The sequence below is a fragment of the Puma concolor genome, chromosome B3 (genome assembly GCF_028749965.1).
Source record: "Puma concolor isolate L17-30 chromosome B3, mPumCon1.1.hap2, whole genome shotgun sequence".
NCBI lineage: Eukaryota > Metazoa > Chordata > Mammalia > Carnivora > Felidae > Puma > Puma concolor.
The window spans coordinates 15551209-15575372 of record NC_141672.1 but is presented as its reverse complement, the minus strand read 5'-3'; the positions used below and the strand labels follow the sequence as shown (position 1 = coordinate 15575372).

The following is a 24164-nucleotide window of genomic DNA, read 5'->3' as shown; positions in this document are numbered from 1 at the left end:
TATGTTTAATCCCCCCTCCTTTTTTTAATCTATAAAATCCAGAGATATTTGGTAAACAGGAAGATGGGGAAAGGGGAGGCTTACACACAGCCCTGGTGGGTTTTTATTTTCTATTGTGATAAAAAAAAATTTGCCAATTTCACACTGCTGCAAAACAAAGAATACACTGTCTGTTGTTTCACACTGTACATCATTGATTTCAGGCATTTTTGACAGTTCTTTCATATTTCAGACACACAGATCAATTTCTCCCCCTGTGGGAAGGTGAGGAGTTTGACAAATACGCAGAATACAGGTCAGCCCCACTTTGTGGACACTGCCTAACAATGCCTAAGACGCTCTGATCAGGGATCTGTCCGGCCCTCCAGTCCTCCCATCCTCCGCTGGCTCCTTGGAACAGCAAGTAAACAGGAAGACAATTGGCATAGACCCCAGACTCCTGGTGGGTCCACCACCTCGACCTTCTAACCAGGAATTAGGGACACAGAACCTCTTTGCCACCCATCACCTCAGGAGATAGTTCGACAGAAATTTATTAGATTTCAAGAGATCTTAACACTTCTGCTATTAGAATACAAATCAGGACTGAGGGTACCCGAAGAGATCAGAGGATGAAAAGGTTAAGTCCGTGTGGCCCTCCCGGCCACGAGTTTTACTCAGTACCTGAGTAAAAGGGATGTGATCGGGCCGGCTGCTTAAACATTCAACTTTCTTTTTTTTTTTTTTTTTTTTAATTTTTTTCTTCAACGCCCATCTATTTTTGGGACAGAGAGAGACAGAGCATGAACAGGGGAGGGGCAGAGAGAGAGGGAGACACAGAATTGGAAACAGGCTCCAGGCTCTGAGCCATCAGCCCAGAGCCCGACGCGGGGCTCGAACTCACGGACCGCGAGATCGTGACCTGGCTGAAGTCGGACGCTTAACCGACTGCGCCACCCAGGCGCCCCTTAAACATTCAACTTTCTAAGCGCACGTAAAAACAGAGGAGAATTGGATGACTGGGCACAATATTCACACGATACGCCTAGTACCTAAGTGCTCAAAGATAACAGGGGGCTGTTTTCCATTTAAATAAAATAATGTAGGATTGAATGCGAAGGAAATGTACAATGGACAGCATAATGAAGGCAAAATGCTGAGATTAAAACATACTCTGCGACCAACTCAGAAGATATAATGGAAGTCAAAAGATAATATGATTTGATATGCAAATAAAATTATAGCCAACTAATGGATTTTTAAAGCTCACGCCAGAAATGAGCACTGTTTGTTTTTAATATGCAAGAGTGAACCCCTACAATTTTAAGCCTTTTCTACAACCTGTCTTGACAATTTTTTTAACAAAATAAACTTTATATTTGGAAGTACTACCATGACAAAAATCTTGTCAATCCCATAGCTGTTTGACCATATTAATTTAGCATATCCTTCCATATAGTAAGCACAAAGAAGCTTCCTATTGATTTTTTGTAATTTAATATTTTTTTAAACATTACTCTAAGCTGGGGCGCCTGGGGGGCTCAGTCGGTTAAGCACCCAACTTCGGCTCAGGTCATGATCTCACACTTCGTGGGTTCGAGCCCCTCATCGGGCTCTGTGCTGACAGCTCAGAGCCTGGAGCCTGCTTCCGATTCTGTGTCTCCCTCTCTCTCTGCCCCTCCCCTGCCTACACCGTCTCTGTCTCTCAAAAATACATAAAAACACTTAAAAAAAATTTTTTTTAATTACCCTAAGGGAAAAGTTGCAGTTTAAGAATACTCTTTCAAAAGACCTCACACCTCACTCACCCTCTTAAATTAAACTTACACCGACGAGCATACGGACTAAGAGAATTTAAAAAACTATTTACCGTTTCCGTCAAATATATCGTTTACAAGTAAAATATTCGAAAGGCAATTATGATGCAACTAATCTGCATCCTCAAAGCTTCTTTCATGTTTGACCAAATTAAAATTTGCCATGACACGACAATCCGACAATTAAAGGCCTTCAGTGCAAACGCCTTCCGTGCAAGCTAAAGCTGACCTGATTGTGGTTTTACACGTCTTCTGCCAACAGTTAAATGCATACCTCTCTGAACAACTGGAATGAAAGATGTCTTCTAAGTTAAAAAATTATTGGATGTTATCCAAGCAATGACTAAGCTCTTCCTTGCTGGGTGCAAATTCAGCATTTTAGCGAGGGAATTAACACAGTTATGTTAACAAGCTTAAGATTCTAAGGATTTTCTAATCTTCTAATTGTCTAAAAGGATGAGCTCCCCAAACACCTCCCGTTCCCCCCTCCTCCCAATGCAATCCCCCATCTGCCATTACCAGTTCCCTCCTTCAGCCAGAGTTCACTTACCGGGTGAGGAATCACTCATGACTTCATTACTCTGAATATATACTGACCACTCTGTACAACTTCTATATCCTTAGTGGTATTACTCTGCCATGTTAGCATTTAAAAAAAAAAAATCACAAAGAACGAGCAGAAAGCACATGAATAGGGCAGCAGGCAGGATAAAATAAAACCTTCTGCTGCGCCAGCACTAAAATCAGACACTTTCATTAAGACCCTCAATATCAAGACGCCAAAATCTTTGCAGAGGACGTTAATGTATTTTTTGCAGCTCACTAAATGGTCTGAAGAGGCAGAAAGAAACGTAAAGCGCTAAATGACAAGTTTGAATGTCCAGGATTTTTTTCCTTTAAAAAAAAAAAAAAAAAAAAGAGTAACAGCAACAGACACTTTAATGTTTTGACTCTCCAAATTTTCAAGTCATCCAAAACATAATTCTTCAGACTTAGATCAAAGTCTTGTGGATTTTTCTAACTTCACATATGTTAGGCCACAACACATAAAACATAAAATATGCTGTCCTTATTTTTAGAGTGAAGATATGTAAACAACAAACCGAAGGTGAGTTGAGGAATAAAAGTCCCCTCACTCAGGGTTCACTGTTCATCTACAGGCCAATCATGGCCAACCCGTCACACACATCAGAGGCATATGAGATGCTGAGATATCTTTGCATATGCCAAAGAAGCACAGAACCACACTGGCTCATTGTACGTTATCAAATTTCCCTTCTCCGAAAACTGATCATCCAGGAAACTCTCTATAAACCATATTTTTTGATTAATTATAAAACCTGTTTCCACCTATGGTGAGAGATGATTAAAGTGTTTCTTCTATAAACTGATTTTGGGTTGGTGCCTATACCAGAGAAGGTATTACGTAAGATCCATCCACATACATAATTTTTTAAAAACAATCTGCTGTCATAAACGCTGTGATGAGACATCCACTATTCACAGGGCACTAATCCAGTACTGTAAAATTTAAATGTCTCTACTGTAAAGTAGCAAAATCACAAAAGTTGAGGTCGCCCACTGGGGAACTGTTTATTTAACCATCAGACATGGAGAAAGACATGGAGAAAATGGGAATTTCCTAAAAAGATGGTGGGAGTATAGATTGGAACAGAGTGTAAAATTGGAAGGCAATCTGGCAATATCTATATCAAAAGCATTAAAATATGCATATCCTTTAATGAGAAATTCCTTGTGTAGGAAGGAGGGCATATGTAAGAAAAACCATCAAAATAGACAATAGGACTCTTCTTAAAGAGTGTGGGCAAGAAACCCAAATATACCATCCCTCCCTCCTCTTTCCAGGCCTGGAGTCTGAAGGCCACTCTGGCAGTGGCTGGGTGTCCTAAAGGAAGCCGACTTGGCGTGGTCAGCTCGAGTTTCCTGAACTTGGCCATGGGGACCTTACAAGGAAAAGTTGGGTGCCATTTCACAAAAATAAAGTTCCAAGAACTGTAGCGTCCAAATGACAGTCATGTCCTCTTGTGTGGCTCCAGGAGCTGCTACGGAGAATGAGGTAAAAGCAAGAGCTCCCGCCCACCAGCCCGCCAAACGTATGGTGAACGAGGATAGAGGCAGACATTAAAGAAGTCAGGCAAGAGCTTTTGTACAACTGCTGTGTGACCTGACTTTTCACTACACCAAGAATGACGGGGATATTTAAAATTGGTAAACTCAACTACTGTGTGTGTGTGTGTGTGTGTGTGTGTGTGTTGGGGAACGCTTTTTCTTCAACGGCAGAGTTACAAAGACAGCACAGGGCTCCCCTGCGTCCTTCACTCAGTTCCCCCAAAGTTAAAAGCTTACATATTAGGGTGCGTTTGCCACAACTAAGGAGCCAACGCTGGTACATTACCATCCACTAAACTCTACCATTTATTCACATGTCACTAGTTTCTCCCTAATGTCCTTTGGGCTCCAGGAACTCATCCAGGATAGCATATCACCCATTCAGCCTCCTCGGGTCTGTGACAGTTTTCTAGACTTTCCTTGCATTTCTTTCTTTCTTTCTTTTTAAAATTTTTACGTTTATTTTTGAGAGAGAAAGAGACAGAGGACGAGCGGGGGAGGGGCAGAGAGAGACAGAGAGGGAGAGGGAGACACAGAATCTGAAGCAGGCTCCAGGTTTTGAGCTGTCAGCACTGGAGCCCAAGTCAGATGTTCAACCGACTGAGCCACCCAGGCACCCCCAGACTTTCCTTGCTCTTGATGACCTTGATAGCTTTAGAGAGTGCTGGACGGGTATTTTGTAGAGTGCCCACCTTCCCCCAACCCTGCCACCTTGGGGACAAGACTACTGTCTGATGTTTTTCCCATGATTAAGCAGGGGTTATGGATTGGTGGGGGACCACCAAGGTGAACCGTCAATTCCACGACATCGTTATCAAAGATGCGTGATATCAACTTCTTATCATGGACGTTAGCTGAGACCACTAGGCCAAGGTGCTGGGTGCCAGGTCTTCCGGCTATAAACTTGCTCTTCTGCTTCCTTCCATACTCACTCTGTGGAAGGAAGTCATTAAATGCAGCCACTCGGGGTGAGGAGTTAATAAGTGCCAACTCCGGGAGCAGAGGAGGCTCTACCTAAATCGTCTGGAATTCTTTCGTACAGGAGACTTGTCTCGATACCCATTTACTTCTTCCATCATTTATTTGTATCAGTGTGGACTCACAGATATTTAGTTTATATCCTGGGTTATAACCCAACACTGTTATTTTGTTGCTCATATTGTCCCTGTTTTGGCCACTAGGACCTATTTCAGATTGTCTCCTTTGTCCCTTTGACGTGCCCCATCGTTTTGTCTTTTCACTACCTCTTTACTTTTCTCCATATTCTTACCAGCAAAAATGACTTACAAGGAAAAGAGCTGTTATGGGTGAGACTGTGTCCCCTCCCACCAAAATTCATGTTAAAGTCCTGGCCACCAGTATCTCAGAATGTGACCTTTTGGGGGGAACAGAGTCATTGGGGGTCTAATTAGTTAAAATGAGATCATACTAAAGTAGGGTAGGTCACTCCACCAATATGACTCGTGTCCTTATGCAAAGGGGAAATTTGGGGGCACCTGGGTGGCTCAGTTGGTTAAGCATCTGACTCTTGATTTTGGCTCAGGTCATGATCTCACGGTTTAGGAGTTCGAGCCCCGCATCAGGCTCTGCACTGACAGTGTGGAGCCTGCTTGGGAGTCTCTCTCTCCCTCTCTCTGCCCCTCCCCTGCTCGTGCTCACTTGCTCACTCGCGCTCGCTCTCTCTCTCTCTCTCTCTCTCTCTCTCTCAAAATAAATAAATAACTTTAAAAAGGGGGTAGGGGGTATCTGGACACAGCACACCAGGAGAACACCACATGAAATAAAGGCAGAGATCAAAGTGATGCTTCTATAACCCAAGGAAGGCCAAAGAAGGCCAGCCAGCACCACCAGATGCCAGGAAAGATGCTTGGAACAGATTCTCTCTCACAGCCTCACAAGGAATTAACCCTGCTGACATCTTTTTAATTTTTTCAATGTTCATTCATTTACTTTTGAGAGAAAGAGAGTGAGCACGAGCAGAGGTGGGGTAGAGAGAGAGGGGAAGAGAGAGAATCCCCTGGGCTGACAGCACAGAGCACGACACGGGGCTCGATCCCCACAGACCGTGAGATCGCGACCTGAGCCAAAACCAAGAGTTGGACGGACGCTTCACCGAACTGAGCCACGCAGGCGCCCCAACCCTGATGACACCTTGATCTCTGACTTCCAGCCTCCAGAACTAGGAGAACATGCAATTCTGTTGTTTAAGTCACTCGATTCTTTGCCCCAGCAGCCCCAGCAGACTAACAGGAGGGCCGATGTCACCGAGCTCTGCATTTCAATCAAAAACAGTCTACGATTGTGGCATCCAAAGAAGCAGGTACAGAGGACCAGCCTAACACACATCCAAAAGGGTATCCTGGAAAACAGAGGCCTGAGTCTACGAGCTACAATATTGATTATCTCTCGTATTTGGCCATGAATGATGGTATGGGGCAGTCTTTTCAGATAGCTTTTCTCCCCGGCAGTCTTCAGCCACCTGCAGCTCGGTTTCGAGTTGCTGCCGTGCCAAGCACACGTGCAAATGCTAGCAATAACCACCCATCCGGTCTAATCACCATCTTCAGCGTGCTAAGTACCAGCTCCGTGAGAGCCAAGCACTTCCCAGGTGCCCCACACTGCAGTTCTGCGAGGGGCTGGCAAGGGATTCCCCGCATCACAGCAGACCTGCCAGATAAAGTCACGCTGGCATTTCTGGTCCCTGTTTAATGACGTGCTTTGTCCCCCTTCCATCTTCCCTAAGTCACATCAACAAGTGGCCCAATGGCTTAGGATTGAACTGAATACCCCTTCGGTGTAAGCTATACAAACATTGTACAGTCATCCAGTACTGAGGATGTTTAGTACAAATTCACACACTAGAGGAGATGGGAGCAAAACCTAAGCCGTGAGATGAAGGGCAAGTGGCTTGTCCTCAGACTTAAGACACGGACGAGGCAGTCTAGATAGAATCTGATTCACCATCTCACTCCACCTCCAGTGACCTTTATGGAGGTGACATCTGAGTGCCCGCATGGGTGGATGCAGAAACTTTAACTTCAGTCACCTGGGAGAAAAGGAACCGGAGGTGACAGAACAGGATCTGGAGTATTCGATCGGAAAGTATTTTCATTACAAAAGCTCTGGTTTGTCCGCATTGTTATGCCTATATTAAAAAAATCAAATGAAGTCATTAAGCTTAGGCCAGCTCAGAAAGCCTCTGCCTGAGTATGCAGTCCCTACGGCTCTACCATAATCCTTCAAATTATTAAATAATTACTGCGTTTCCCTTGGGGTCACATTTGGCAACAAAATACTGTCTAAATGAACCAGTGATATGACCCAGTGAGTAACACTTATGTTCTTAACTTCCCAGGAACAAAAGGATATGAAATACTTCCCAGATACACACTGGGGAGGAGAGTCAAGGGTGCTCTGTGGGGTCAGGAGGGTGGGAGGGAGGAGGAGGAGAATGACAAAGGAACGTGAGAATCTAAGGGAAATTCCAGAAAGTATCGTCGCGTCCCCCGCCAACCTCAGATATCAGCAAATTCTCCGATCCCGGTTCCCTTCCATTTCAGGAGTAGCTACAGCCACGAGGAAAAAAACCAAACATATGGCTCTGTCCTTCTGGACATTTCTACAATGTTGGCTGGGTTGCTTCGGAAAATCCCATTTTATCTCCTACAGCTATATGACCTCAAGTTGTCATTTCCAATAAAGTATGCTTGCACTGATTTTTATGAACACGGACAAAAGCCGCTACAACCTTTTCTTCCCCCCTACCAAATCTTTCAAACCAACTGTAGTTGCTATGTAGGGTTATTTGTTCCTAAGGCAACAGCGTATATCTAAGTACTAATGGCCTGTCCTTTTGCCAGGCAACAAACAGCCTTGTGATGCAACTGCACCTGTCTCGGCTACGCGTTACTATGGAGATGCTCCAGTTGCTATGGCTACCATCACGCTAATCGCCTAGCAAAGGCAGACATACAGCAGTCTTCTCGGAGAGCCCAGCTGTTCCTCCGCGTCTCTTGCTGAAGACTGATTGTCTGGGGCCTGTGATGGAATGCTTCTCAACTAAGATGCACAAGAACTTCATTAATGCGGTTTCAGAGGATCACTTTGTGCTCTCCTCTGCACAGCAAACACCAGACTAGGGAGAGAATCTGCCAAACAAGTGGACTATAAAACTGCTGAAATCTACGAACCCACGCCATCCCTCATTGACATAAACTTGTAGTCCAAGGATAATTTCTCTCAACCGGGTGGTTACAGCAGAAGCACTTCTTTACGTGAAAGGAAAAAAATTTTTTGGCAGGAGTGAGGGATGTATTTCCAACCCAAGCACTACGTGACAGCAAATCTATGGTAAAATTTGTATCTGTTATGTGGCTATTGTTTTGGAATCTGACATTAACACCCCCCCCTTTTTTTTAAGTGACAAGCTTCCTATCCTCCCTTCCAATTACATTTGTGTAAAAATGGCACCCATGACCTCACTGTCTCAAAACAAATGGGCATGGCAGGGGGAACAAAAGTCTCCATTGTTCTCTGCGATTCTCCTTGAAGAGGCAAACACCAAGTAACCACAACAAAATGATCCCTCTGGAGCACCGTCTACATGGAGACCAGGAATGACAACAATCAACGAGTCCTTCAGTGAATACCTGTAGACGCTTTCGGTCGGATGCTGGGAAGACGGAATCGCTTGCCTGGCTCGTTCCCGTACTTCTATCCCAACAGATTGTGATACCCCGAGATGTTAAAGCTGTCAACTTTTCTTTGTAAATGTTTCTACCCAGGAAGACAGTATGTCACCTACCAAGAAGCCTTCTGAGCGCATTCCTCCGAAGCAGCAGAAGCGGGAAGGTTTGCAGGAAATACAACAATGGGTATGCCTCCAGTAATAACTTTATTCCTTTCTCCTTTATCTACGGTTATTTTTCATATTGTACAGTCTATTGAATTAGGTTCAGTGCCTGTCTCGGCCAAAATAATGCAACTTCAGTAAACCAAAAAAACCAAAAAACCAAAAAAACAAAAAACAAAAAAAAAAACCCTCTGAATTGCTTACCTTTGATACGCCTGAGGAGAGGCAGGGGGTGTATTGAACACGTGTGAGTATGGGTGGTAAGGTGTCTTTTTCAAAGCCTGAATTAGATTTTGTCTATACTCTGGGTCTATGCACCACAATGACCCTTTCCCAATGCTCTGCAAAGAAAATGAAAACATAAAAATGATTAATAGAAGAAACACCCAGGATTCGGCAGCAAGTAGATGAATCGCAATTACCCCAGTTACTTATTTTTAAGAGCCTCTCGCTTATTTTTTTGGCGTTTGCTAGCCAGAAATACGGAATATCGTACCCTGACAATGCAGCACCATAAAACGCACTTCAGCCTTACCTGGATTAAGTCGGACAGACGAGATGAACATGTTATTACCAGGTGATGCTGATACAATAATATTGTAATTTTCTACCCTGCCGGCCCCCAAACTCAGACTCCTTTATTATATCTCAGTGTCAACTCTGAAGGACGTATGTATTCTCTTCTAGAAAATGAGTTTTAGATTTGTCAGATTTCAAATGTGGAAAGCAAAAGAGGGCTGGGTACCTCAAAACTCCCATCTCCGCTGTAAAAAAAAAATGCGAGGGTTATGTTTTCGAGCCATATTATTTCGGTACCACTTCACAAAACAACAGAAAAGGAATCGACTTGTTTTTTTTCCTACTTACAAAAGAATGACATTTAAGCTTCCAATGGAATTCTGTAATTACCTTCCCCAAGAAACAAAAGAACTCAGGCAGCAGCGGTTAAACCTAAGCCAGAAGCCAGTAGTTATTTTCTGGATGCCGCAGTTCATAGACCTAAAGGAGTCGAATCTTTAGAAGTCCAACTTTAGAATGCAAATTTTCTAAAAGTGGTTCTATGGAAAGACTTGCTCTGAGGCCCACTTTTGGTCTGTGGGCAGCATTTTTATTAAAAAAGAAAAGTTAAGTCCTTCCTGAGAGGCCCACTGAACTGGCACTGTGCCGACAGGCAGTCGCTACTCCAACTGTATGCTTTCAAAAGTGACCGAATGTACCCAAGCGGTTTGATAAGGTCGTTTGTAAATATTTACTGATTTGGAGAGAAAAGAAGTCAAATTACATAAACCCGCGCCCACCCCATGCTTGCAGCCAAGGGACTGACTCTCTGATTTTCAGAACTATTGTACTACAGGAACATTCAGAAAGCAAACAATAAAACTGTTTAACTATTAGAGAGGGGAAAAACTCCAAGAAAATCCCTTACAAGGAAAACAAAAATTAAGTTATTCCTAAAACCTTTCTTTTTCCTAATGTTTTTTTTTTTGTTTTTTTTTTTAATTTATTTTTGAGACAGAGAGAGAAAGAGCATGAGCAGGGAAGGGACAGGGAAAGAGAGGGAGACACGGAAGCCGAAGCAGGCTCCAGGCTCCGAGCTGTCAGCACAGAACCCGACACGGGGCTTGAACGCATGAACCGTGAGGTCATGACCTGAGCCGAAGTCGGACGCCCAACCGACTGAGCCACCCAGGCGCCCCTGTTCCTAAAATCTTTAAAGAGGCTTTTAAAAATTTGTATTTCAGTCATGAGTTCACCAAGTAGTTTACTCACAAACTTATTCGCAGAACCCATTAGAATTCTTTACTATCACAACATCAGTGAGCAGTGGATCTGGAATTAACTCTTTCTGGTGCCTTATGAACAGAGAATTGCTCAAAGCCAAGAAGAGAAGGGGGGCTGGAGCCTCTGGTCACCCCACCCTCCACGCCCAGGGCGCAGGCCTGAGCCCAAACACGGGTCCCAGTCAGGCCGACCAGCCTAAGCTGAACACCAACGTTCCAGTTTCACCATCTGGAGGTCTAAAGACATGAAAAATGTCAACTTTGAAAAATCCAACGTCCTTAAGTGGCCTTTCCTTCCATGTGTACATTTTCAAACCCGGAACAGTTTAGGGGCATGGATGAGACTTTCCCGGTAAAGCAGGCAGGCCACCAAATGAGCTGCCAGGTTGGAAAAGAGATGCAAAGCACACTTTCTAGAAGAGGGAGGGGCAGACCGGTAACTACCAAATTTGGATGACGTGAAGCAAACCAAAAGCTAGTAAGTCCTGGGCAGATGGGGGGGTCCTGGCCTGATTCCACCAAAGGCTCCCTGTGGAGCCCCGTGCAGTGAACCCTGCAAGGCCCCTAACCAGCAACCTGGGGAGGCCAGGACCCTCGTGCAACCCAAACATTTCTGCAACGGAGATCATCTCTGTTCTGGGAACCTAACTGCTTTGGTTTTCATCAAACAAAAAAAAAATTGTTTTGTGGCTCTCACGGTGGGGCCGTCTATTCTTACAGGGAATAAAATTATGACAAAGAAATGAAGGACAACTGGCCCTCTTGGGCAAATAACAATAAGCCAAGAATGTGGTTTCTCCTAACCCTGACCTAAGTATCTTTTTTATTACACTACATTACTATTTACCAACTACACGGAAAAAAAAACCCACAGGTGCCGGGAAGGGGGAGGTTGCAAGGTAAGTGATCCAGGTGCAAGAAGCAGGGGGAGGTACAGTCAGAACTAGGAATTCTGCAGCCAGAGAGACGCTTCCTGTGTGGTCCTGGGAAAATCAGGGTCCCCAGAAAGTCTCGGCTTCCTCCTTGGCAAAACAAAGACCCCCTCCGCCAGGGATGCGTGTGAGGGCCAGCAATGGCATGATGTAAACACCTGTAACAGGCGCCTAGAGGTACTCAATAACGGTGGATGACGTCATGAACGTCTCCTTTCTGACGGAATAAAGGGAGCAAAGCTGGCTCTCCAATGCCTTTTGCTAAATCAAATCTGATTTTCCCAAAGCCGACCCTCATAAAAGCAGCACCAAGTTCCAAGTGGCAGTGGGAGGAGCCGCCAGCAGATTCACAGGTACTGTTGGTCCGGGCTCAGCAAACCCACCCTGAAGAGCTCTTCTGCTTTCTACGATGCTCCCTTTATTTCCATCCGTGCCCCCACCTGCCTTCTATGCACCATCTGTTCTATGTACTCGCTACCGTAACTCCTCCCATGCTCAGAAAGCCAATTCTGACTCACAGGAGCCTAGCTGCTAGAAGTTTTCTTTCACCCGGGTCTTAAGGGTTGACCACCAAGCCCAGGTTTAATTTCAAGCTGGTCGGCACATATTTGCAACGTTCATTCACTGCAGACAGTTGCCCAGGCTTTGGGTCATAATGATTCCTCCCTTGATCAGTTCTGCATTTCACTGGGAGAGAGACGTGGGATGGCTAATTGGTTTTCACAGACCAGACGTGAATGTCAATATCTCGTACTTAGAATTTCCAAAGAGAGAAAAACAAACAACAAAAAAAGCATCTTTGGGACACACCCATGGGGACACTCATCTGTCTACTCCAATGACTGTAGAGCTCGAAAGGAACAGAAAGCGTCTGGCATTGCATCTCGTGCAAATATCCTCCTTGGTCTCACGTAACAGTTCAGAAGAGTAAAAAGGGTGACTTAAAAAAAATTTTAATGGAAATATGCACACAGAGAAATACTCAAGTTTCTTAGGCCAGGAAAAATTACATCTAATGTCCCTAACAGGGGAAAGGCAGCTGAAATTTGATCACAGCTGTATAATACATTTAGAGTCAGGGCTTTTACAGAAATTTCTGCATCCTCTCTGAAGAATAGGGATTTTTTTTTTTTTTTTACTGTGACAACTGTGGGAGCCATGCATCAATTAGGGTTAAGGAATTCTAAATAATAAGAAAGATCTTCATTCAGAGACACATTTTTGTGTATATGCATTCTTTAAGATGACATTTATATACCTACGTGTATATAGACAGGAAAATGTCTCCGAATGAAGATCTTTCATACACACACACATATATAGCTCGAAAAAAACTAACGTGAAAAAGTAGAGGGGAAAAAAAAATAAATTGAGTAAGAAGATACGGATGAGGCCAAGTTTTGTTTTTTAATTAAAAAGCACCTGGAGAATAATAGACATCTCCCTGTTAGCAATAAAAAACACATCAGTACCCAGGAAGAAAAAAAGACAAGAGCCTGTATCGTAGAAAGAACTGATTAGTTAGAAAGGTTAAAAAAGAGAGAGAGAGAGAGAGAGATAAGAACAACTAAATTAAGTCTTAAATCTAACTTCTAAAGATAACATTTTCTCCGAGATGTCTCTAGCAGCTCATGAATCTGTCCCCCGCCCCCATCCCCACCCACCCCCGCTACAGTAATTTGGACCTGCACACAGCACTTGTCTGTCTGTCTGCCTTACATACGGGTCTTCATCTGTGGGCTCTGCACTAGGTTGTGAATCCCTGAGGATAGGTACCAAATTTTAAAGATTATTTTCAAACTGTGGGCTGTCACATTAATGGGTCCTGAAATCGACCTAACAGGTCACCACCAGCATTGTGTTAATGGAACAGAACAGAACCAAACAGATCAGACTAGAAAACATGTGTAGTAAAGTGGTATTTTGTGAAATGGGCATGTGTCTATGCATGGAGCATAACAGATCACAAGGTAACATACACTTCTTACTTGGATTCTGGGTCAAAGAAGTATGGTCAACACTGGTCTAGGACAATTCCCTCACTCCCCACCCCCCACCCCCCCCGCGCCCCTGCCCCCTTCTCATTATTTCTGAGGGATAAAGCCCGCTTCAAGCAGTAATGCAGGACTCTCTCATGACAGCCAATGCAGAGGAGAGGAGCCGTACTTGGGAAAGGGAGATCATAAGGCGGGAGCCATGTCAATTTGGAGCAGGGAGCTGGATAGGTGTTCTTGGTGCATTTGAAATGATTCTTCTTGATGTTTCTGATATGCTATTTCTGAGGGTGTTTCCAACACCACCTACCCTTGTTCATTCCCTCCTCCATACGGCACCCACTCCATGCCAGGTGCCATGGGGGTCACACTAGTGACTACACACAATGCAAAAAGGTGCTCCTCTCTCGAAGCTTGGATTCAAGTAAGACAGCAAGTAAGTGAAGAGATAAATAAGCAAGATCATACAGACAGACCGTAATGCCTGCCGTGAAGGAAATAACGAGCAATGGGTTTGAAGACTGGAACTTGCCGCCATAGGAAGAATAAATGGGTTGGAAGGTCTGTTATGAGCTGATGCCACAGCCTGGGCCTGAAGTGGCCGGGTGGCAGCAGAGGAGGAGGAGGAAGAAGGACAGCTTCAGGATGTATTCTGGAGAACCACCTGGTCCTGGCAATGGATTAGAAGTGGCAGGTAAAGAAGAAAGAAGAAGAATGGTTCAGTTTGTGCAACGAATTGGGTCAAAGATTGGGAGGGGGGAAATCTGGTGCTCATCTGAACATATAACCTTTGACCTGTCTATGAATTAAGAACAGCTGATCGCGGTACTTGAATGACGTTGCTGGACGCCCATTACCTCTCCTCCCTCTGTTGTAGACCCACTGACCACCCCCCCCACCCCCCACCCCCCACCCCCATTTATAGCAAAAGCTCAGTGATGTAGAAAGGTAGATCTATGGCGGGCTCCCTTTCAAGGTTTAACATCAACTGATTTTCTACAGCTGATTCTTCTACAGCAGGGGCCGGTCAGAGGAAATGTGTTAGTCGTTGAAGGCCACGCGGTCTCTGTTGCAACTACTCAACTCTGCCGTTGTCCAACAAAAGCAACCACAGACTGTGGCAACCGCAGATGTGGCTGTGCTTCCGTAAGACTTGATTTATAAAAACACAACCCACCGTTCACCGGCCCCTGTCCCACCGCTCCTATACTCGAACCCAGGGCTCAGACTCTAAACTCCTGTAGCTGTGGGAACCGAAAACCAGGTGAGGAGTCTTCAGGGGCTAGGAGAGGTGGGCTGGTGCTGTGGGATGAGGGAGGGGGAAGTCAAGTGCTTGAAGGCAGGAAAGGGGGTCATGCGGAGGGCGGGGGAGGAGGAGGTGCAGATGGGCTAAGTCAGCCCGTCGCGACACGAATACAACTCGTTGAGCCAGCACAGCTCCCTCTGATTCTCTGGGTCTCAGTTTCTCCTCTTTAAAGTAGATGGTCAGACTCAATCATCCCACAGGCTCATACCCTTAATGCTGTGAGAATGTGTTGCTACAGACTCGTTAGTGGACACGGGCCTTCGTCTCTCTGTCTCCTTCCTGGAGTTTTACTCACTTGTAGCTTTTATAAACGGGGAGCCCCCAGAGTTGACATCTGTCGCCCAGTTGCCATTCTAACCCAACATGAACAAAGTTGTCCTGGGATCTGGAAGGCGGGCTTAAAAATCGTCTGGAAACAGTTCCTGCTGTATGTAGCCTCCCCAGAGCTGGTCCCAGGGCACAAGGATGTTTCCACCCCTCACCGCCCCCCCCCCCACCCCTGCCACTCCTCCTCTACTCTGGAGCTGACTCCTGTGCAGGCTCCTCGGGGACAGGCTGGCATAAAGGAAGAAGGGAGAGAAAGGAGGGGGAGGCTAGTGGAGGGCCGGCAGGTGCTGCTACTCTCCTGGTTGCAAGTTCCCTCCTTCCCCAGAAAAGCCATCCTCGGCCCCTAGACAAGGCCGAATCCAGACTTGAACAGGTCACAAACCCGGCCCAACTTCCCTGGGCCTAATCAAAGAATCTCCCTTGGGTCCTTGGCTCTCATTCTGAAGCAGGTCATTTGACACTTGGGATCATGACACACCATGACATAAAGGCAGGGTCCACTTTTTAGGGTGCAGGACCCGCCCCCCCAGCCAGAGGAAGACAAACAATAAACAACTCTGGAAGACTGTGTAAGCTAACCCAAGGGCTACAGGACAACAGAGGAGAAAGAAGAGCCCCCCCCACACAGTCCTAGGTCAGCCCCTCCTGCAGACCCACTCAAGTGCACAACACACACACACACACACACACACACACACACACAGTCCTCGACCAACCCCTCCTGCTGACCCACTCAATGCTCACACCCCCTGTGCAGGGCAGCCCCCCAGCAGAACATGCAGCCTCAGAAACGGTTCTCACCTTCCCACCAAGCCCCCTACACAATCTCTCTCCCTTGCGTTCGCACTTCCTGGGCCTGTCGAGATGGTGAAAGACAAATACGCCCATGTGCCCGTGAGAGGGGCCAGAAGCAATGCCAGGGCTTTCCTGGGGAGCATTCCAGAATGCATCCCACACGTGGCTCCGAATCAACTGAGGGATTGAACCTATACGGTTCTTGTCTACACTGCTACCCTGCTGTGTTACTGGATATAAACCACTTGTCCTGTCGGACTGGCAGCTTTTTCACCTCCACATTAGAGGTAATACTATCTTCTCCGAGTCACGTTGGGCCTAAATGTGGTCATGCGTAGAATGTACCTAACACCGTACCCAGTACTTAAAAGCCAGTTAATCAATTCAATTCTCCTCTCTGTCAAAGGAAGTCACAGGAGAAGCTGGGTGATACTAAAAAAAGAGACAGAGAGAGAACAGAGAAAAGTTATGCTAACAGATGACCATGACCTCGTACCCCACCAAAATGCTTGGCAAATGAGTGATTCGTAGAGGCCCTTTTTGTTCTAAAATTCTGTCGTTTATAATCTAAAGACATCAAGGGGGATTTTTAAATTTTAAAATACGAAGCAAATGATCTGAGGAACTAGCCCAGTACATGAAAGAGAGAGGCAGAAAGAGAAAGAACAAAACTAATCACGGAGAATTTTTATCCAGAGAGATGGCTGTTCGTTTCCCACAACAAAACAGACCACTGCTCCGGAAGAAAGATTATTTTTTTTAACGTTTATTTATTTTTGAGACAGAGAGAGACAGAGCATGAACGGGGGAGGGGCAGAGAGAAGGGAGACACAGAATCCGAAGCAGGCTCCAGGCTCTGAGCCATCAGCACAGAGCCCGACGCGGGGCTCGAACTCACAGAGCACGAGATTGTGACCTGAGCCACCCAGGCGCCCCAGGAAGAAAGATTTTAAAAAGAGAAGTCACGTCAGACACTTGGATCTCCCTAACAACTTTGCAGCGTTGTCCTGGTTTAAATGCCCCACTGCGTTCTCCCCTCTCCCTCTCTCTCTCTTTTTTCCCCCCCAAAGGAAGAGGGATGAAAACAGAGAAATTACACCCCTGGTCCAGACAGAAGTTTCTCTCAACCCACCCCCTGTGCCTCAGTCCTGCTCCACCCCGGGGGTGGGGGAGGGGGGAGCCCCTGCAGGCAGGGAGGGCAGGCCCCGAGGCTTCAAGGACTGTGCCAGCCTACTGGCATCAGGAGCTGGAAACAGAGCCGCTGATGGTCACGGCCACCGAACGACGTGTCCTCTTGGGAAGTCTCCCCCACTCCTGCAGCCGTCTTGCTATTATTTTACAGACGTGCTCCGAAAGCTACAAAGATGGAATCATGACGAAGAGGCCACTTGTGCAATACGCAGATACAGGAGCTGTGTGACGGTTGTTAAGGCCCCACGGCTCTGTCAGGAGCACGCTTCGGCCACCTCGGAACACCCCCTTCCTTCGTGAGCATCCACGGGCACGGGGGCGAGGGAACACAGAAGGGACAGGTGGGCGAGGACCATTTTCAGACACATGGGAAATGTTTCGTCTGCAGTGGAGACGCCGGGCAGGCTCCGTGAATCAATCATTTCCTTGCATTAACACCTAAATAGAACCAAAAGAAACCCAACGTGTGCCTTAAAACCAAATTAATCTCTAGGAAAAGCCAGGTGTGGGGAAGTGGGTGGGACCTGTGGAAGGAAGGCAGTCGGTTCACTAGAGGTTAGGAGGGCTTTGGTGTCATTTGCTCGGTCACTTGCTATGTGCGGGAGAGGCTTTCGTCTCCTGCCCTCCACCACCCATCAGCGCAGGTCCACTGGGGCGGGCTGAGGGCGAGCCCGAAGCACGCAACTCATGCAGGCTGCTGGAGCTGGGAAGTGGGTTGAAATGAGTTCTCTCTCGCACTGTCTACACTACTGCCTCCCGACTGCCAAAGGCAGGCGAGAGCTCAGTGCACCAACATCAGTAACAAAATGATCAACAAACATCCAAAATATGTTTTCTGATAAATACTGTCAAACTCCACACCGGTGACTTCTAACAAGGAAAAGGGAACACGCACACCCACACAGACACACACGTGTACCCCCTCCTACTCCACATCGGAAGGCCAAAGCATTGGCATCTGTAAGATCACTGCTTTGATACAATTAAACCTTGGGTTCTTCCAAATTAGTTTTGCCAATCTGCCGTTCGGGGACCGTCCGCAAATAAGGGTTAATGATTCTCCCCTATCTGAAGGACAGCATTACCTGGGCAGGCTGAGAAGGAAAACATACACACGGAGAGGTTTAAAAAACTTTCAAACACTTGCAAAACACACGGGAAGTGTAAGAAGCTGGTTGTTTTATACACTTCTAATAATAGGGTGCAGTACTTCAAAGAGCTGAATTCAAATGAATTCAAGATATTGTGTGACATCAATATATTATGTGGCCACACACACACACACAAAGGATATGGATAGATAAGAAAATTCTTCATGACCATGTAACTGCTAACAACTTTATTATAGCAATGAGGATATGCAAATGTAGCAGGTTTTATTTGTCACCTGATATAGAACAAGAGTGAACAGTGATGTGATAGAATTGCCCAAGATGTGGATATACTCCTTTTTACAATTTTTTAAATAACAGCTGTTTGTATCGTACCCACAATCTTAAAATAAAAATTGCATAAGCAAATTATAAAGAGGACACACGGGGGGGGCGCCTGGGTGGCTCAGTCGGTTGAGCGTCCGACTTCGGCTCAGGTCATGATCTCACAGTCCATGAGTTCGAGCCCCGTGTCAGGCTCTGTGCTGACAGCTCAGAGCCTACAGCCTGCTTTGGATTCTGTGTCTCCCTCTCTCTCTGACCCTCCCCCGCTCATGCTCTGTGTGTGTGTGTCTCTCTCTGTCAAAAATAAATAAACATTAAAAAAAATTTTTTTAAATAAAAAAATAAAGAGGATACGTGGTAGAACAAAAGACACATTAGATTGCCTTTTCATGCTTTTTAAAAATTTTTTTCAGTTTCTTTATTTTGAGAGACAACACGTGCGCAAGTTGGGGAGGGGCAGAGGGAAAGAGAGACAGAATCCCAAGCATTCTCCTCATCATCACTGCAGAGCCCGACGTGGGGCTTGAACTCAGGAACCGTGAGATCACAACCTGAGCCAAGATAAAGAGTCCGAGACTGTGCTGCCCATGCGCCCCAGGCTTGGTTTTTTTTTAAGTTGACAAGGCAAACTAACTTAAAGCTAATAGGTATGAAGGGAGGTAAATGTACCATTTACGGCATTGACAGAAACAGAAACTCAGTTATTTGAGAAGTTCAAACTCCAGGAAGGGACTTTTATAAACAGATCATATGAAGGGGAGAGGCGAAAAGATGACAGCCAGCTCTAGTTCTGGATTGAACTTGCACTTTCCAGAACCTCTTTCTTTTTTTTTAAAAAAAATTTATATATCTTTAAATGTTTATTTTTTATAGGCAGAAAGAGCACGAGAGGGGAAGGAGTAGAGAGAGACAGACAGAATCCGAAGCAGGCTCCAGGCTCTGAGCTGTCAGCACAGAGCCCGACACGGGGCTCAAACTCACAAACCGTGAGCCGAAGTCAGACGCTTAACCGACGGAGCCACCCAAGCACCCCAGTACCTCTACTTTCTTTAAAGAGATTCAGACGGGGGCGCCTGGGTGGCGCAGTCGGTTAAGCGTCCGACTTCAGCCAGGTCACGATCTCGCGGTCCGTGAGTTCGAGCCCCGCGTCGGGCTCTGGGCTGATGGCTCGGAGCCTGGAGCCTGTTTCCGATTCTGTGTCTCCCTCTCTCTCTGCCCCTCCCCCGTTCATGCTCTGTCTCTCTCTGTCCCAAAAATAAATAAACGTTGAAAAAAAAAAATTTTTTTAAAGAGATTCAGACGCTGCAAAATGATAACTAATGCAGTCATCTTTTATGGAGGGTAATAAAGGCACACGTGGGCCTGACATACACAGACATCCACGGCCGGGTTGCATCTGGCGACCTCGTGCCACTTTATCTGCTGGTCGTCAGTAGTTACTCATCTATTTTTAAATGTTCCGATATGATCTTATCTAACTGGCACACATCATTTGATCACCTTATTTCCATAACTAAAAGTTGTTGAATGTACCTGGCCAGGTAGAAGTTACAGGGTGTGTGTGTGTGTGTGTGTGTGCGTGTGTGTGTGTGTGTGTGTGTGTGTGTGTGTGTGTGTGTACTGGGTTGGAACTTAATAGTTATGGCATTGTATTTTGAAAAAAAAAAAAAAATCATAAAAACCCTCTCTCTCGGGAAAACATGCACACAGGGTTGTAGGTGCGTTTATATGTTTGCTTTGTCAGGGATGGCCACTGGCCACGGTTCCAACCAGTCACCGCTCTCTCTCATTCATGGTCCACAAGGGGCCTTTGCTGGGGTTCCTAGGCTGGGAATCCAGCTTTTGGCGAAGCATCGTGCTATAGAGCCAACTTGGCCCGCCTAGAGAGGGACAAAGTGCCTTGCCAGCACCTTTACATTTCAGCACGAGTGTTCTAACAGCAAAGGAGACCCTTTCAACAAATGGTGCTTGAGCACAGGCTGATGTTACGGCATCTGCTGCAGAGACAAATCTGAAGCCACCCCCAGCCCAAAAGTGGGAGAAGCGACAAGGAGCAAATGACACCCTAAATGTTATGGATTCCTTTTCAAATAGTCAAGATGGGGACAGAGCCTGCAGGACTGGAGGGCAAGGCCGAATTTGCTGGCGGGGGTGGGGGGAGGGCAGGAAAACTGCAGGTGAGAAGAGGCAGATCCAGAACTCCAAAAGGAACTGAGACCTCACGGAGCCCTAGGCAAACAAAGGGAGGGGAGGCGAATGGGGGGGGGGGGGGGGTTGGATGAGAAAATGAACTAATCCTGTGATTGGCACTCAGGGAAACATTTAAGTAAACAGAATCTACCCGAAAAGACTAGCTGACCTGGACCCTGGGAATCACATGAAAACCGTGGCAAAGGCTGAAGCTACCCGACCCAGCAGCCGCCTAGGGCCACGGCACGATGGTGTCCAAACCTTCCTCTTGGCCTCACTTGGAGTCTCCTTGAGGCCAATTTCAGAGCGCTGAAAAGGCAAATTACATTGGTTCTCAACCTCATCATCACATCTTCCTGACAAATTGTGTTTCCGGGAGGTTCTGCAGAAGGTGGGAGTTGCCAACCTCCGGGCAGGCACAGCTATGCAGATTGCGGCATTTCGGTGATAGTGGGATGGGTGTCACCTGCAAAGGCCAGTGTCCAAACTGAGCACTGCTCGCTATGGGGAGTCACCTGGGCTACCAGCACAGTGACTGACAAGACTGTTACAGGGTCATGAGGGCACCTGGGACAGCACGCCTGTGTCTGCACACTTTTCTTCTTCTTCTTTTTTTAATGTTTATTTATTTTTGAGTGAGAGAGAGAGAGAGAGAGAGAGAGAGAGAGAGAGAGAGAGAGTGCAAGCAGGGGAGGGGCAGAGAAAGAGACAGGGAGACACAGAATCTGAAGCAGGCTCCAGGCTCTGAGCTGTCAGCACAGAGCCCCATGCGGGGCCCGAACTCACAAACCATGAGCTCATGACCTGGGCTGCAGTAGGACGCTTAACCGACTGAGTCACCCAGGCGCCCCACGGCTGCACCCTTTACAACTCACCTGCGAACCCACTGTGACCTGAGGCACGGAACACAAGAAACAGTCCTCCAGAGATTCAACCAGAAGCCCATCAGGTTAATAACTGACAATTAAACACGACGACATGATAGCAAACGAGAGGAAGTCGGCCAAGGGTTATGAGTTACATGATTACGACGCATAAGGGGAACATCTCCGCTTTAACAAACACTTCACGTGGCGCATTTCAATGGACAGGGTAAAAGTACTCTCTAACCACCATTTCATTAGTCCTGACAGGGATCTCAGGAAGGACGCCTGCAGCCGGGATTCTGGACCTCCCCGTGGGGGGAGGGGAGGGACTCCAAAAATAGGTGCCCTGCCCACGAACACACCAGGCTCAGACCATGCCACAGTGATTCGGTAAGGTTCCCCCCCCAAAACAGCCAGCCCTTGATCATCCATGGAGATGTTACACGCGAGCCATTTTCATTGCCGAGGCATTGGCCTAAATGCCAGTCCGACCAGGGGCTCAGGGTACACCCGAACATCTGAGCAGTGGCGGCAGTGGTAACAGCAACAGGAATCACCATTGACATTGACATTGACAACTGACCACGTGCCAAGCACAGTCCTCAGCATTTTTCGTGCCTATTTATTCTCCCAACAAACCTAGAAGACAGAGGGGCAGGAGAACCCTACAGACCAGAAAGTTAAGGCTCAGACAGGTTAACTAACTTGCCTCAGGTCAAATGCAAGCTGTCGGACTTGGGAATGCCTCACCGTGGAAATGCGAGTCTGCAACAAACAGCACCAGGTAGGTAGCCAGCTGCAGTAAAACCATGCCTCACACACATTCCTAAGCCAAACTTAATGATTTGGGGATCACCTACTGTCATTAAAGGAACAGATGTCCTTTACCAGGAGTGGCCACACACAAAGGCTTTCGGATACACACACTCTAATCGTTCACGTGAGAAGAGACACAAAGTCCAAAGTTACGACTGCTGCTATCACGGCTTTGTATTTGAGTCGTTGGCACATGGTCATTGGCAGACAAAACATCACCTTTCCGTTTGTACAGCGAATTTCAAAGAACAATCAATTACCCGGGTGGCCCTAACCAACTCCACGAAGGGATCTGAGATTAAGTTCGTTTATAGCCAAGACGATTATAGGCTCCAAAAAGATGGGCTGGCCCCACTCCTAACCAGCAAGAGGCAGAGCCAGGATTCAAACCTCAGGCTTCTTGAGTTGCCTCCGTCCATCACACGTCCGTGAGGAAATCCAGCCCGCCGGCAAGGTTTTCAAATCTGTGTGCATGGTTCAGAGAGTTCCAGCGTCTGCACAAAGGGCTGAGCCAAGACAAACGGGTTCCCACGAAGTGGGACAGTTTGTGCAAACATGTACATCCCCTCCCCCCAGGTGGGACCCAAGGTCTCTGAATTCACCTGGCAGGAAGGAGACTCTTAAAGTCATGTGCTCCTTCAGAGAAATCTTTGAAGAGAGTAAGGAGAGAAAGGGCTTTGGTTTGACAGACATATTCTAAAATGGGTGAGAGAGAGCTAAACTCCCCAACATCATCCCACTGGGATTATCGACTGTGGGTTTGTTTGGCAAAACGGAGCCCCAGATTACACTCAACTTCCAGCTTAGGGGCTACCTGGCCTGTGTAAGCGAGGACACGACTTACATTTCCAGTTGAGTTATATCCTTCCGAGTACATAATACATATAAGTGCACATATAAGACACTGTCATCAACCTTTTACTTATTTGTTTTTTAAAGTTTTAGTTAAGTGATCTCTATACCCCACGTGGGGCTCGAACTCATGGCCCCAAACATCAAGACTTGCACGCTCTTCCCACTGAGCCAGAAGGCACCCCTGTCATCACTCTTTTAAGACCACAGAGAAAAATGTTGTGTCTGGAGTGTTTCGACTGTGCAGCTGTTCCCCCAAAACAACCATGACAAAACAGTGTGTCTGTTTCAGTGTCACTTTCTTCCCCGTGTGGCAGCCCCAGGGGACAACTTAGCTTGGATGGCAAGCTTACTCCGACCCGTATCAGCCGTGCCCCATGCACCCGTGTGGAAGCCCCGGGAGCCACCCAGCTCAGAGAGACTCTTCATGTAGGCAAGGACAGCGTGTGGAGACAGACCGCTCAGAAAGGCGGGCTCTGCCTTCTGCACACTCAGAGGCAGCCCAGAGAGGAAGGCACGTCCCTCTCTGGGAGAGATCGCCCTTGACTTTGTAGCATCTTCCAATGGTGGGAAAGCACTTAACCCAATGCTTGAAAAGGAAGACTTTCCAGAACCTAGCAGAAACGAGTCTGGGGCTCTGTTTAGGCATTGTTTGTTTGTGTAGGTGTTTTAAATTGAAGACCGATCCCTAGCTGTTAAATTAACCTTCCATAGTGACCTGCATGATCGCCGGCGGCCCTCTCGCGCTTAGGCATTGGCCAGGACTGAGCACACACGTGCACTGGGTACTCGGAGCACGCGGGCAACACTACAATGGTTGCCGATCCTCCCCATCCTGTACTCTTCGTCTAACTGTGCCGCATACACTCCATCCACCCCACAGAGCCACTCGCACTGCTC

The 24164-nt window shown here is 46.7% G+C and overlaps 1 protein-coding gene and 1 long non-coding RNA gene across 4 annotated transcripts in view; one reads left to right on the top strand and one right to left on the bottom strand.

Annotated features, from left to right (window-relative positions):
* FOXN3 (forkhead box N3) overlaps positions 1-24164 on the bottom strand; it is a 301023-nt gene that overhangs the window by 168625 nt on the left and 108234 nt on the right. For all 3 annotated transcript variants that reach the window (XM_086709045.1, XM_086709046.1, XM_086709044.1), the window contains one exon: positions 8983-9119. In XM_086709045.1, the coding sequence (XP_086565171.1) occupies positions 8983-9119 (137 nt within the window). The remainder of the gene's footprint in view (positions 1-8982; positions 9120-24164) is intronic.
* LOC147579767 (uncharacterized) lies at positions 11741-17567 on the top strand. The gene is made up of 3 exons (XR_015252087.1): positions 11741-11844; positions 14488-14749; positions 17256-17567. It is a non-coding gene; the product is annotated as an uncharacterized LOC147579767 (long non-coding RNA).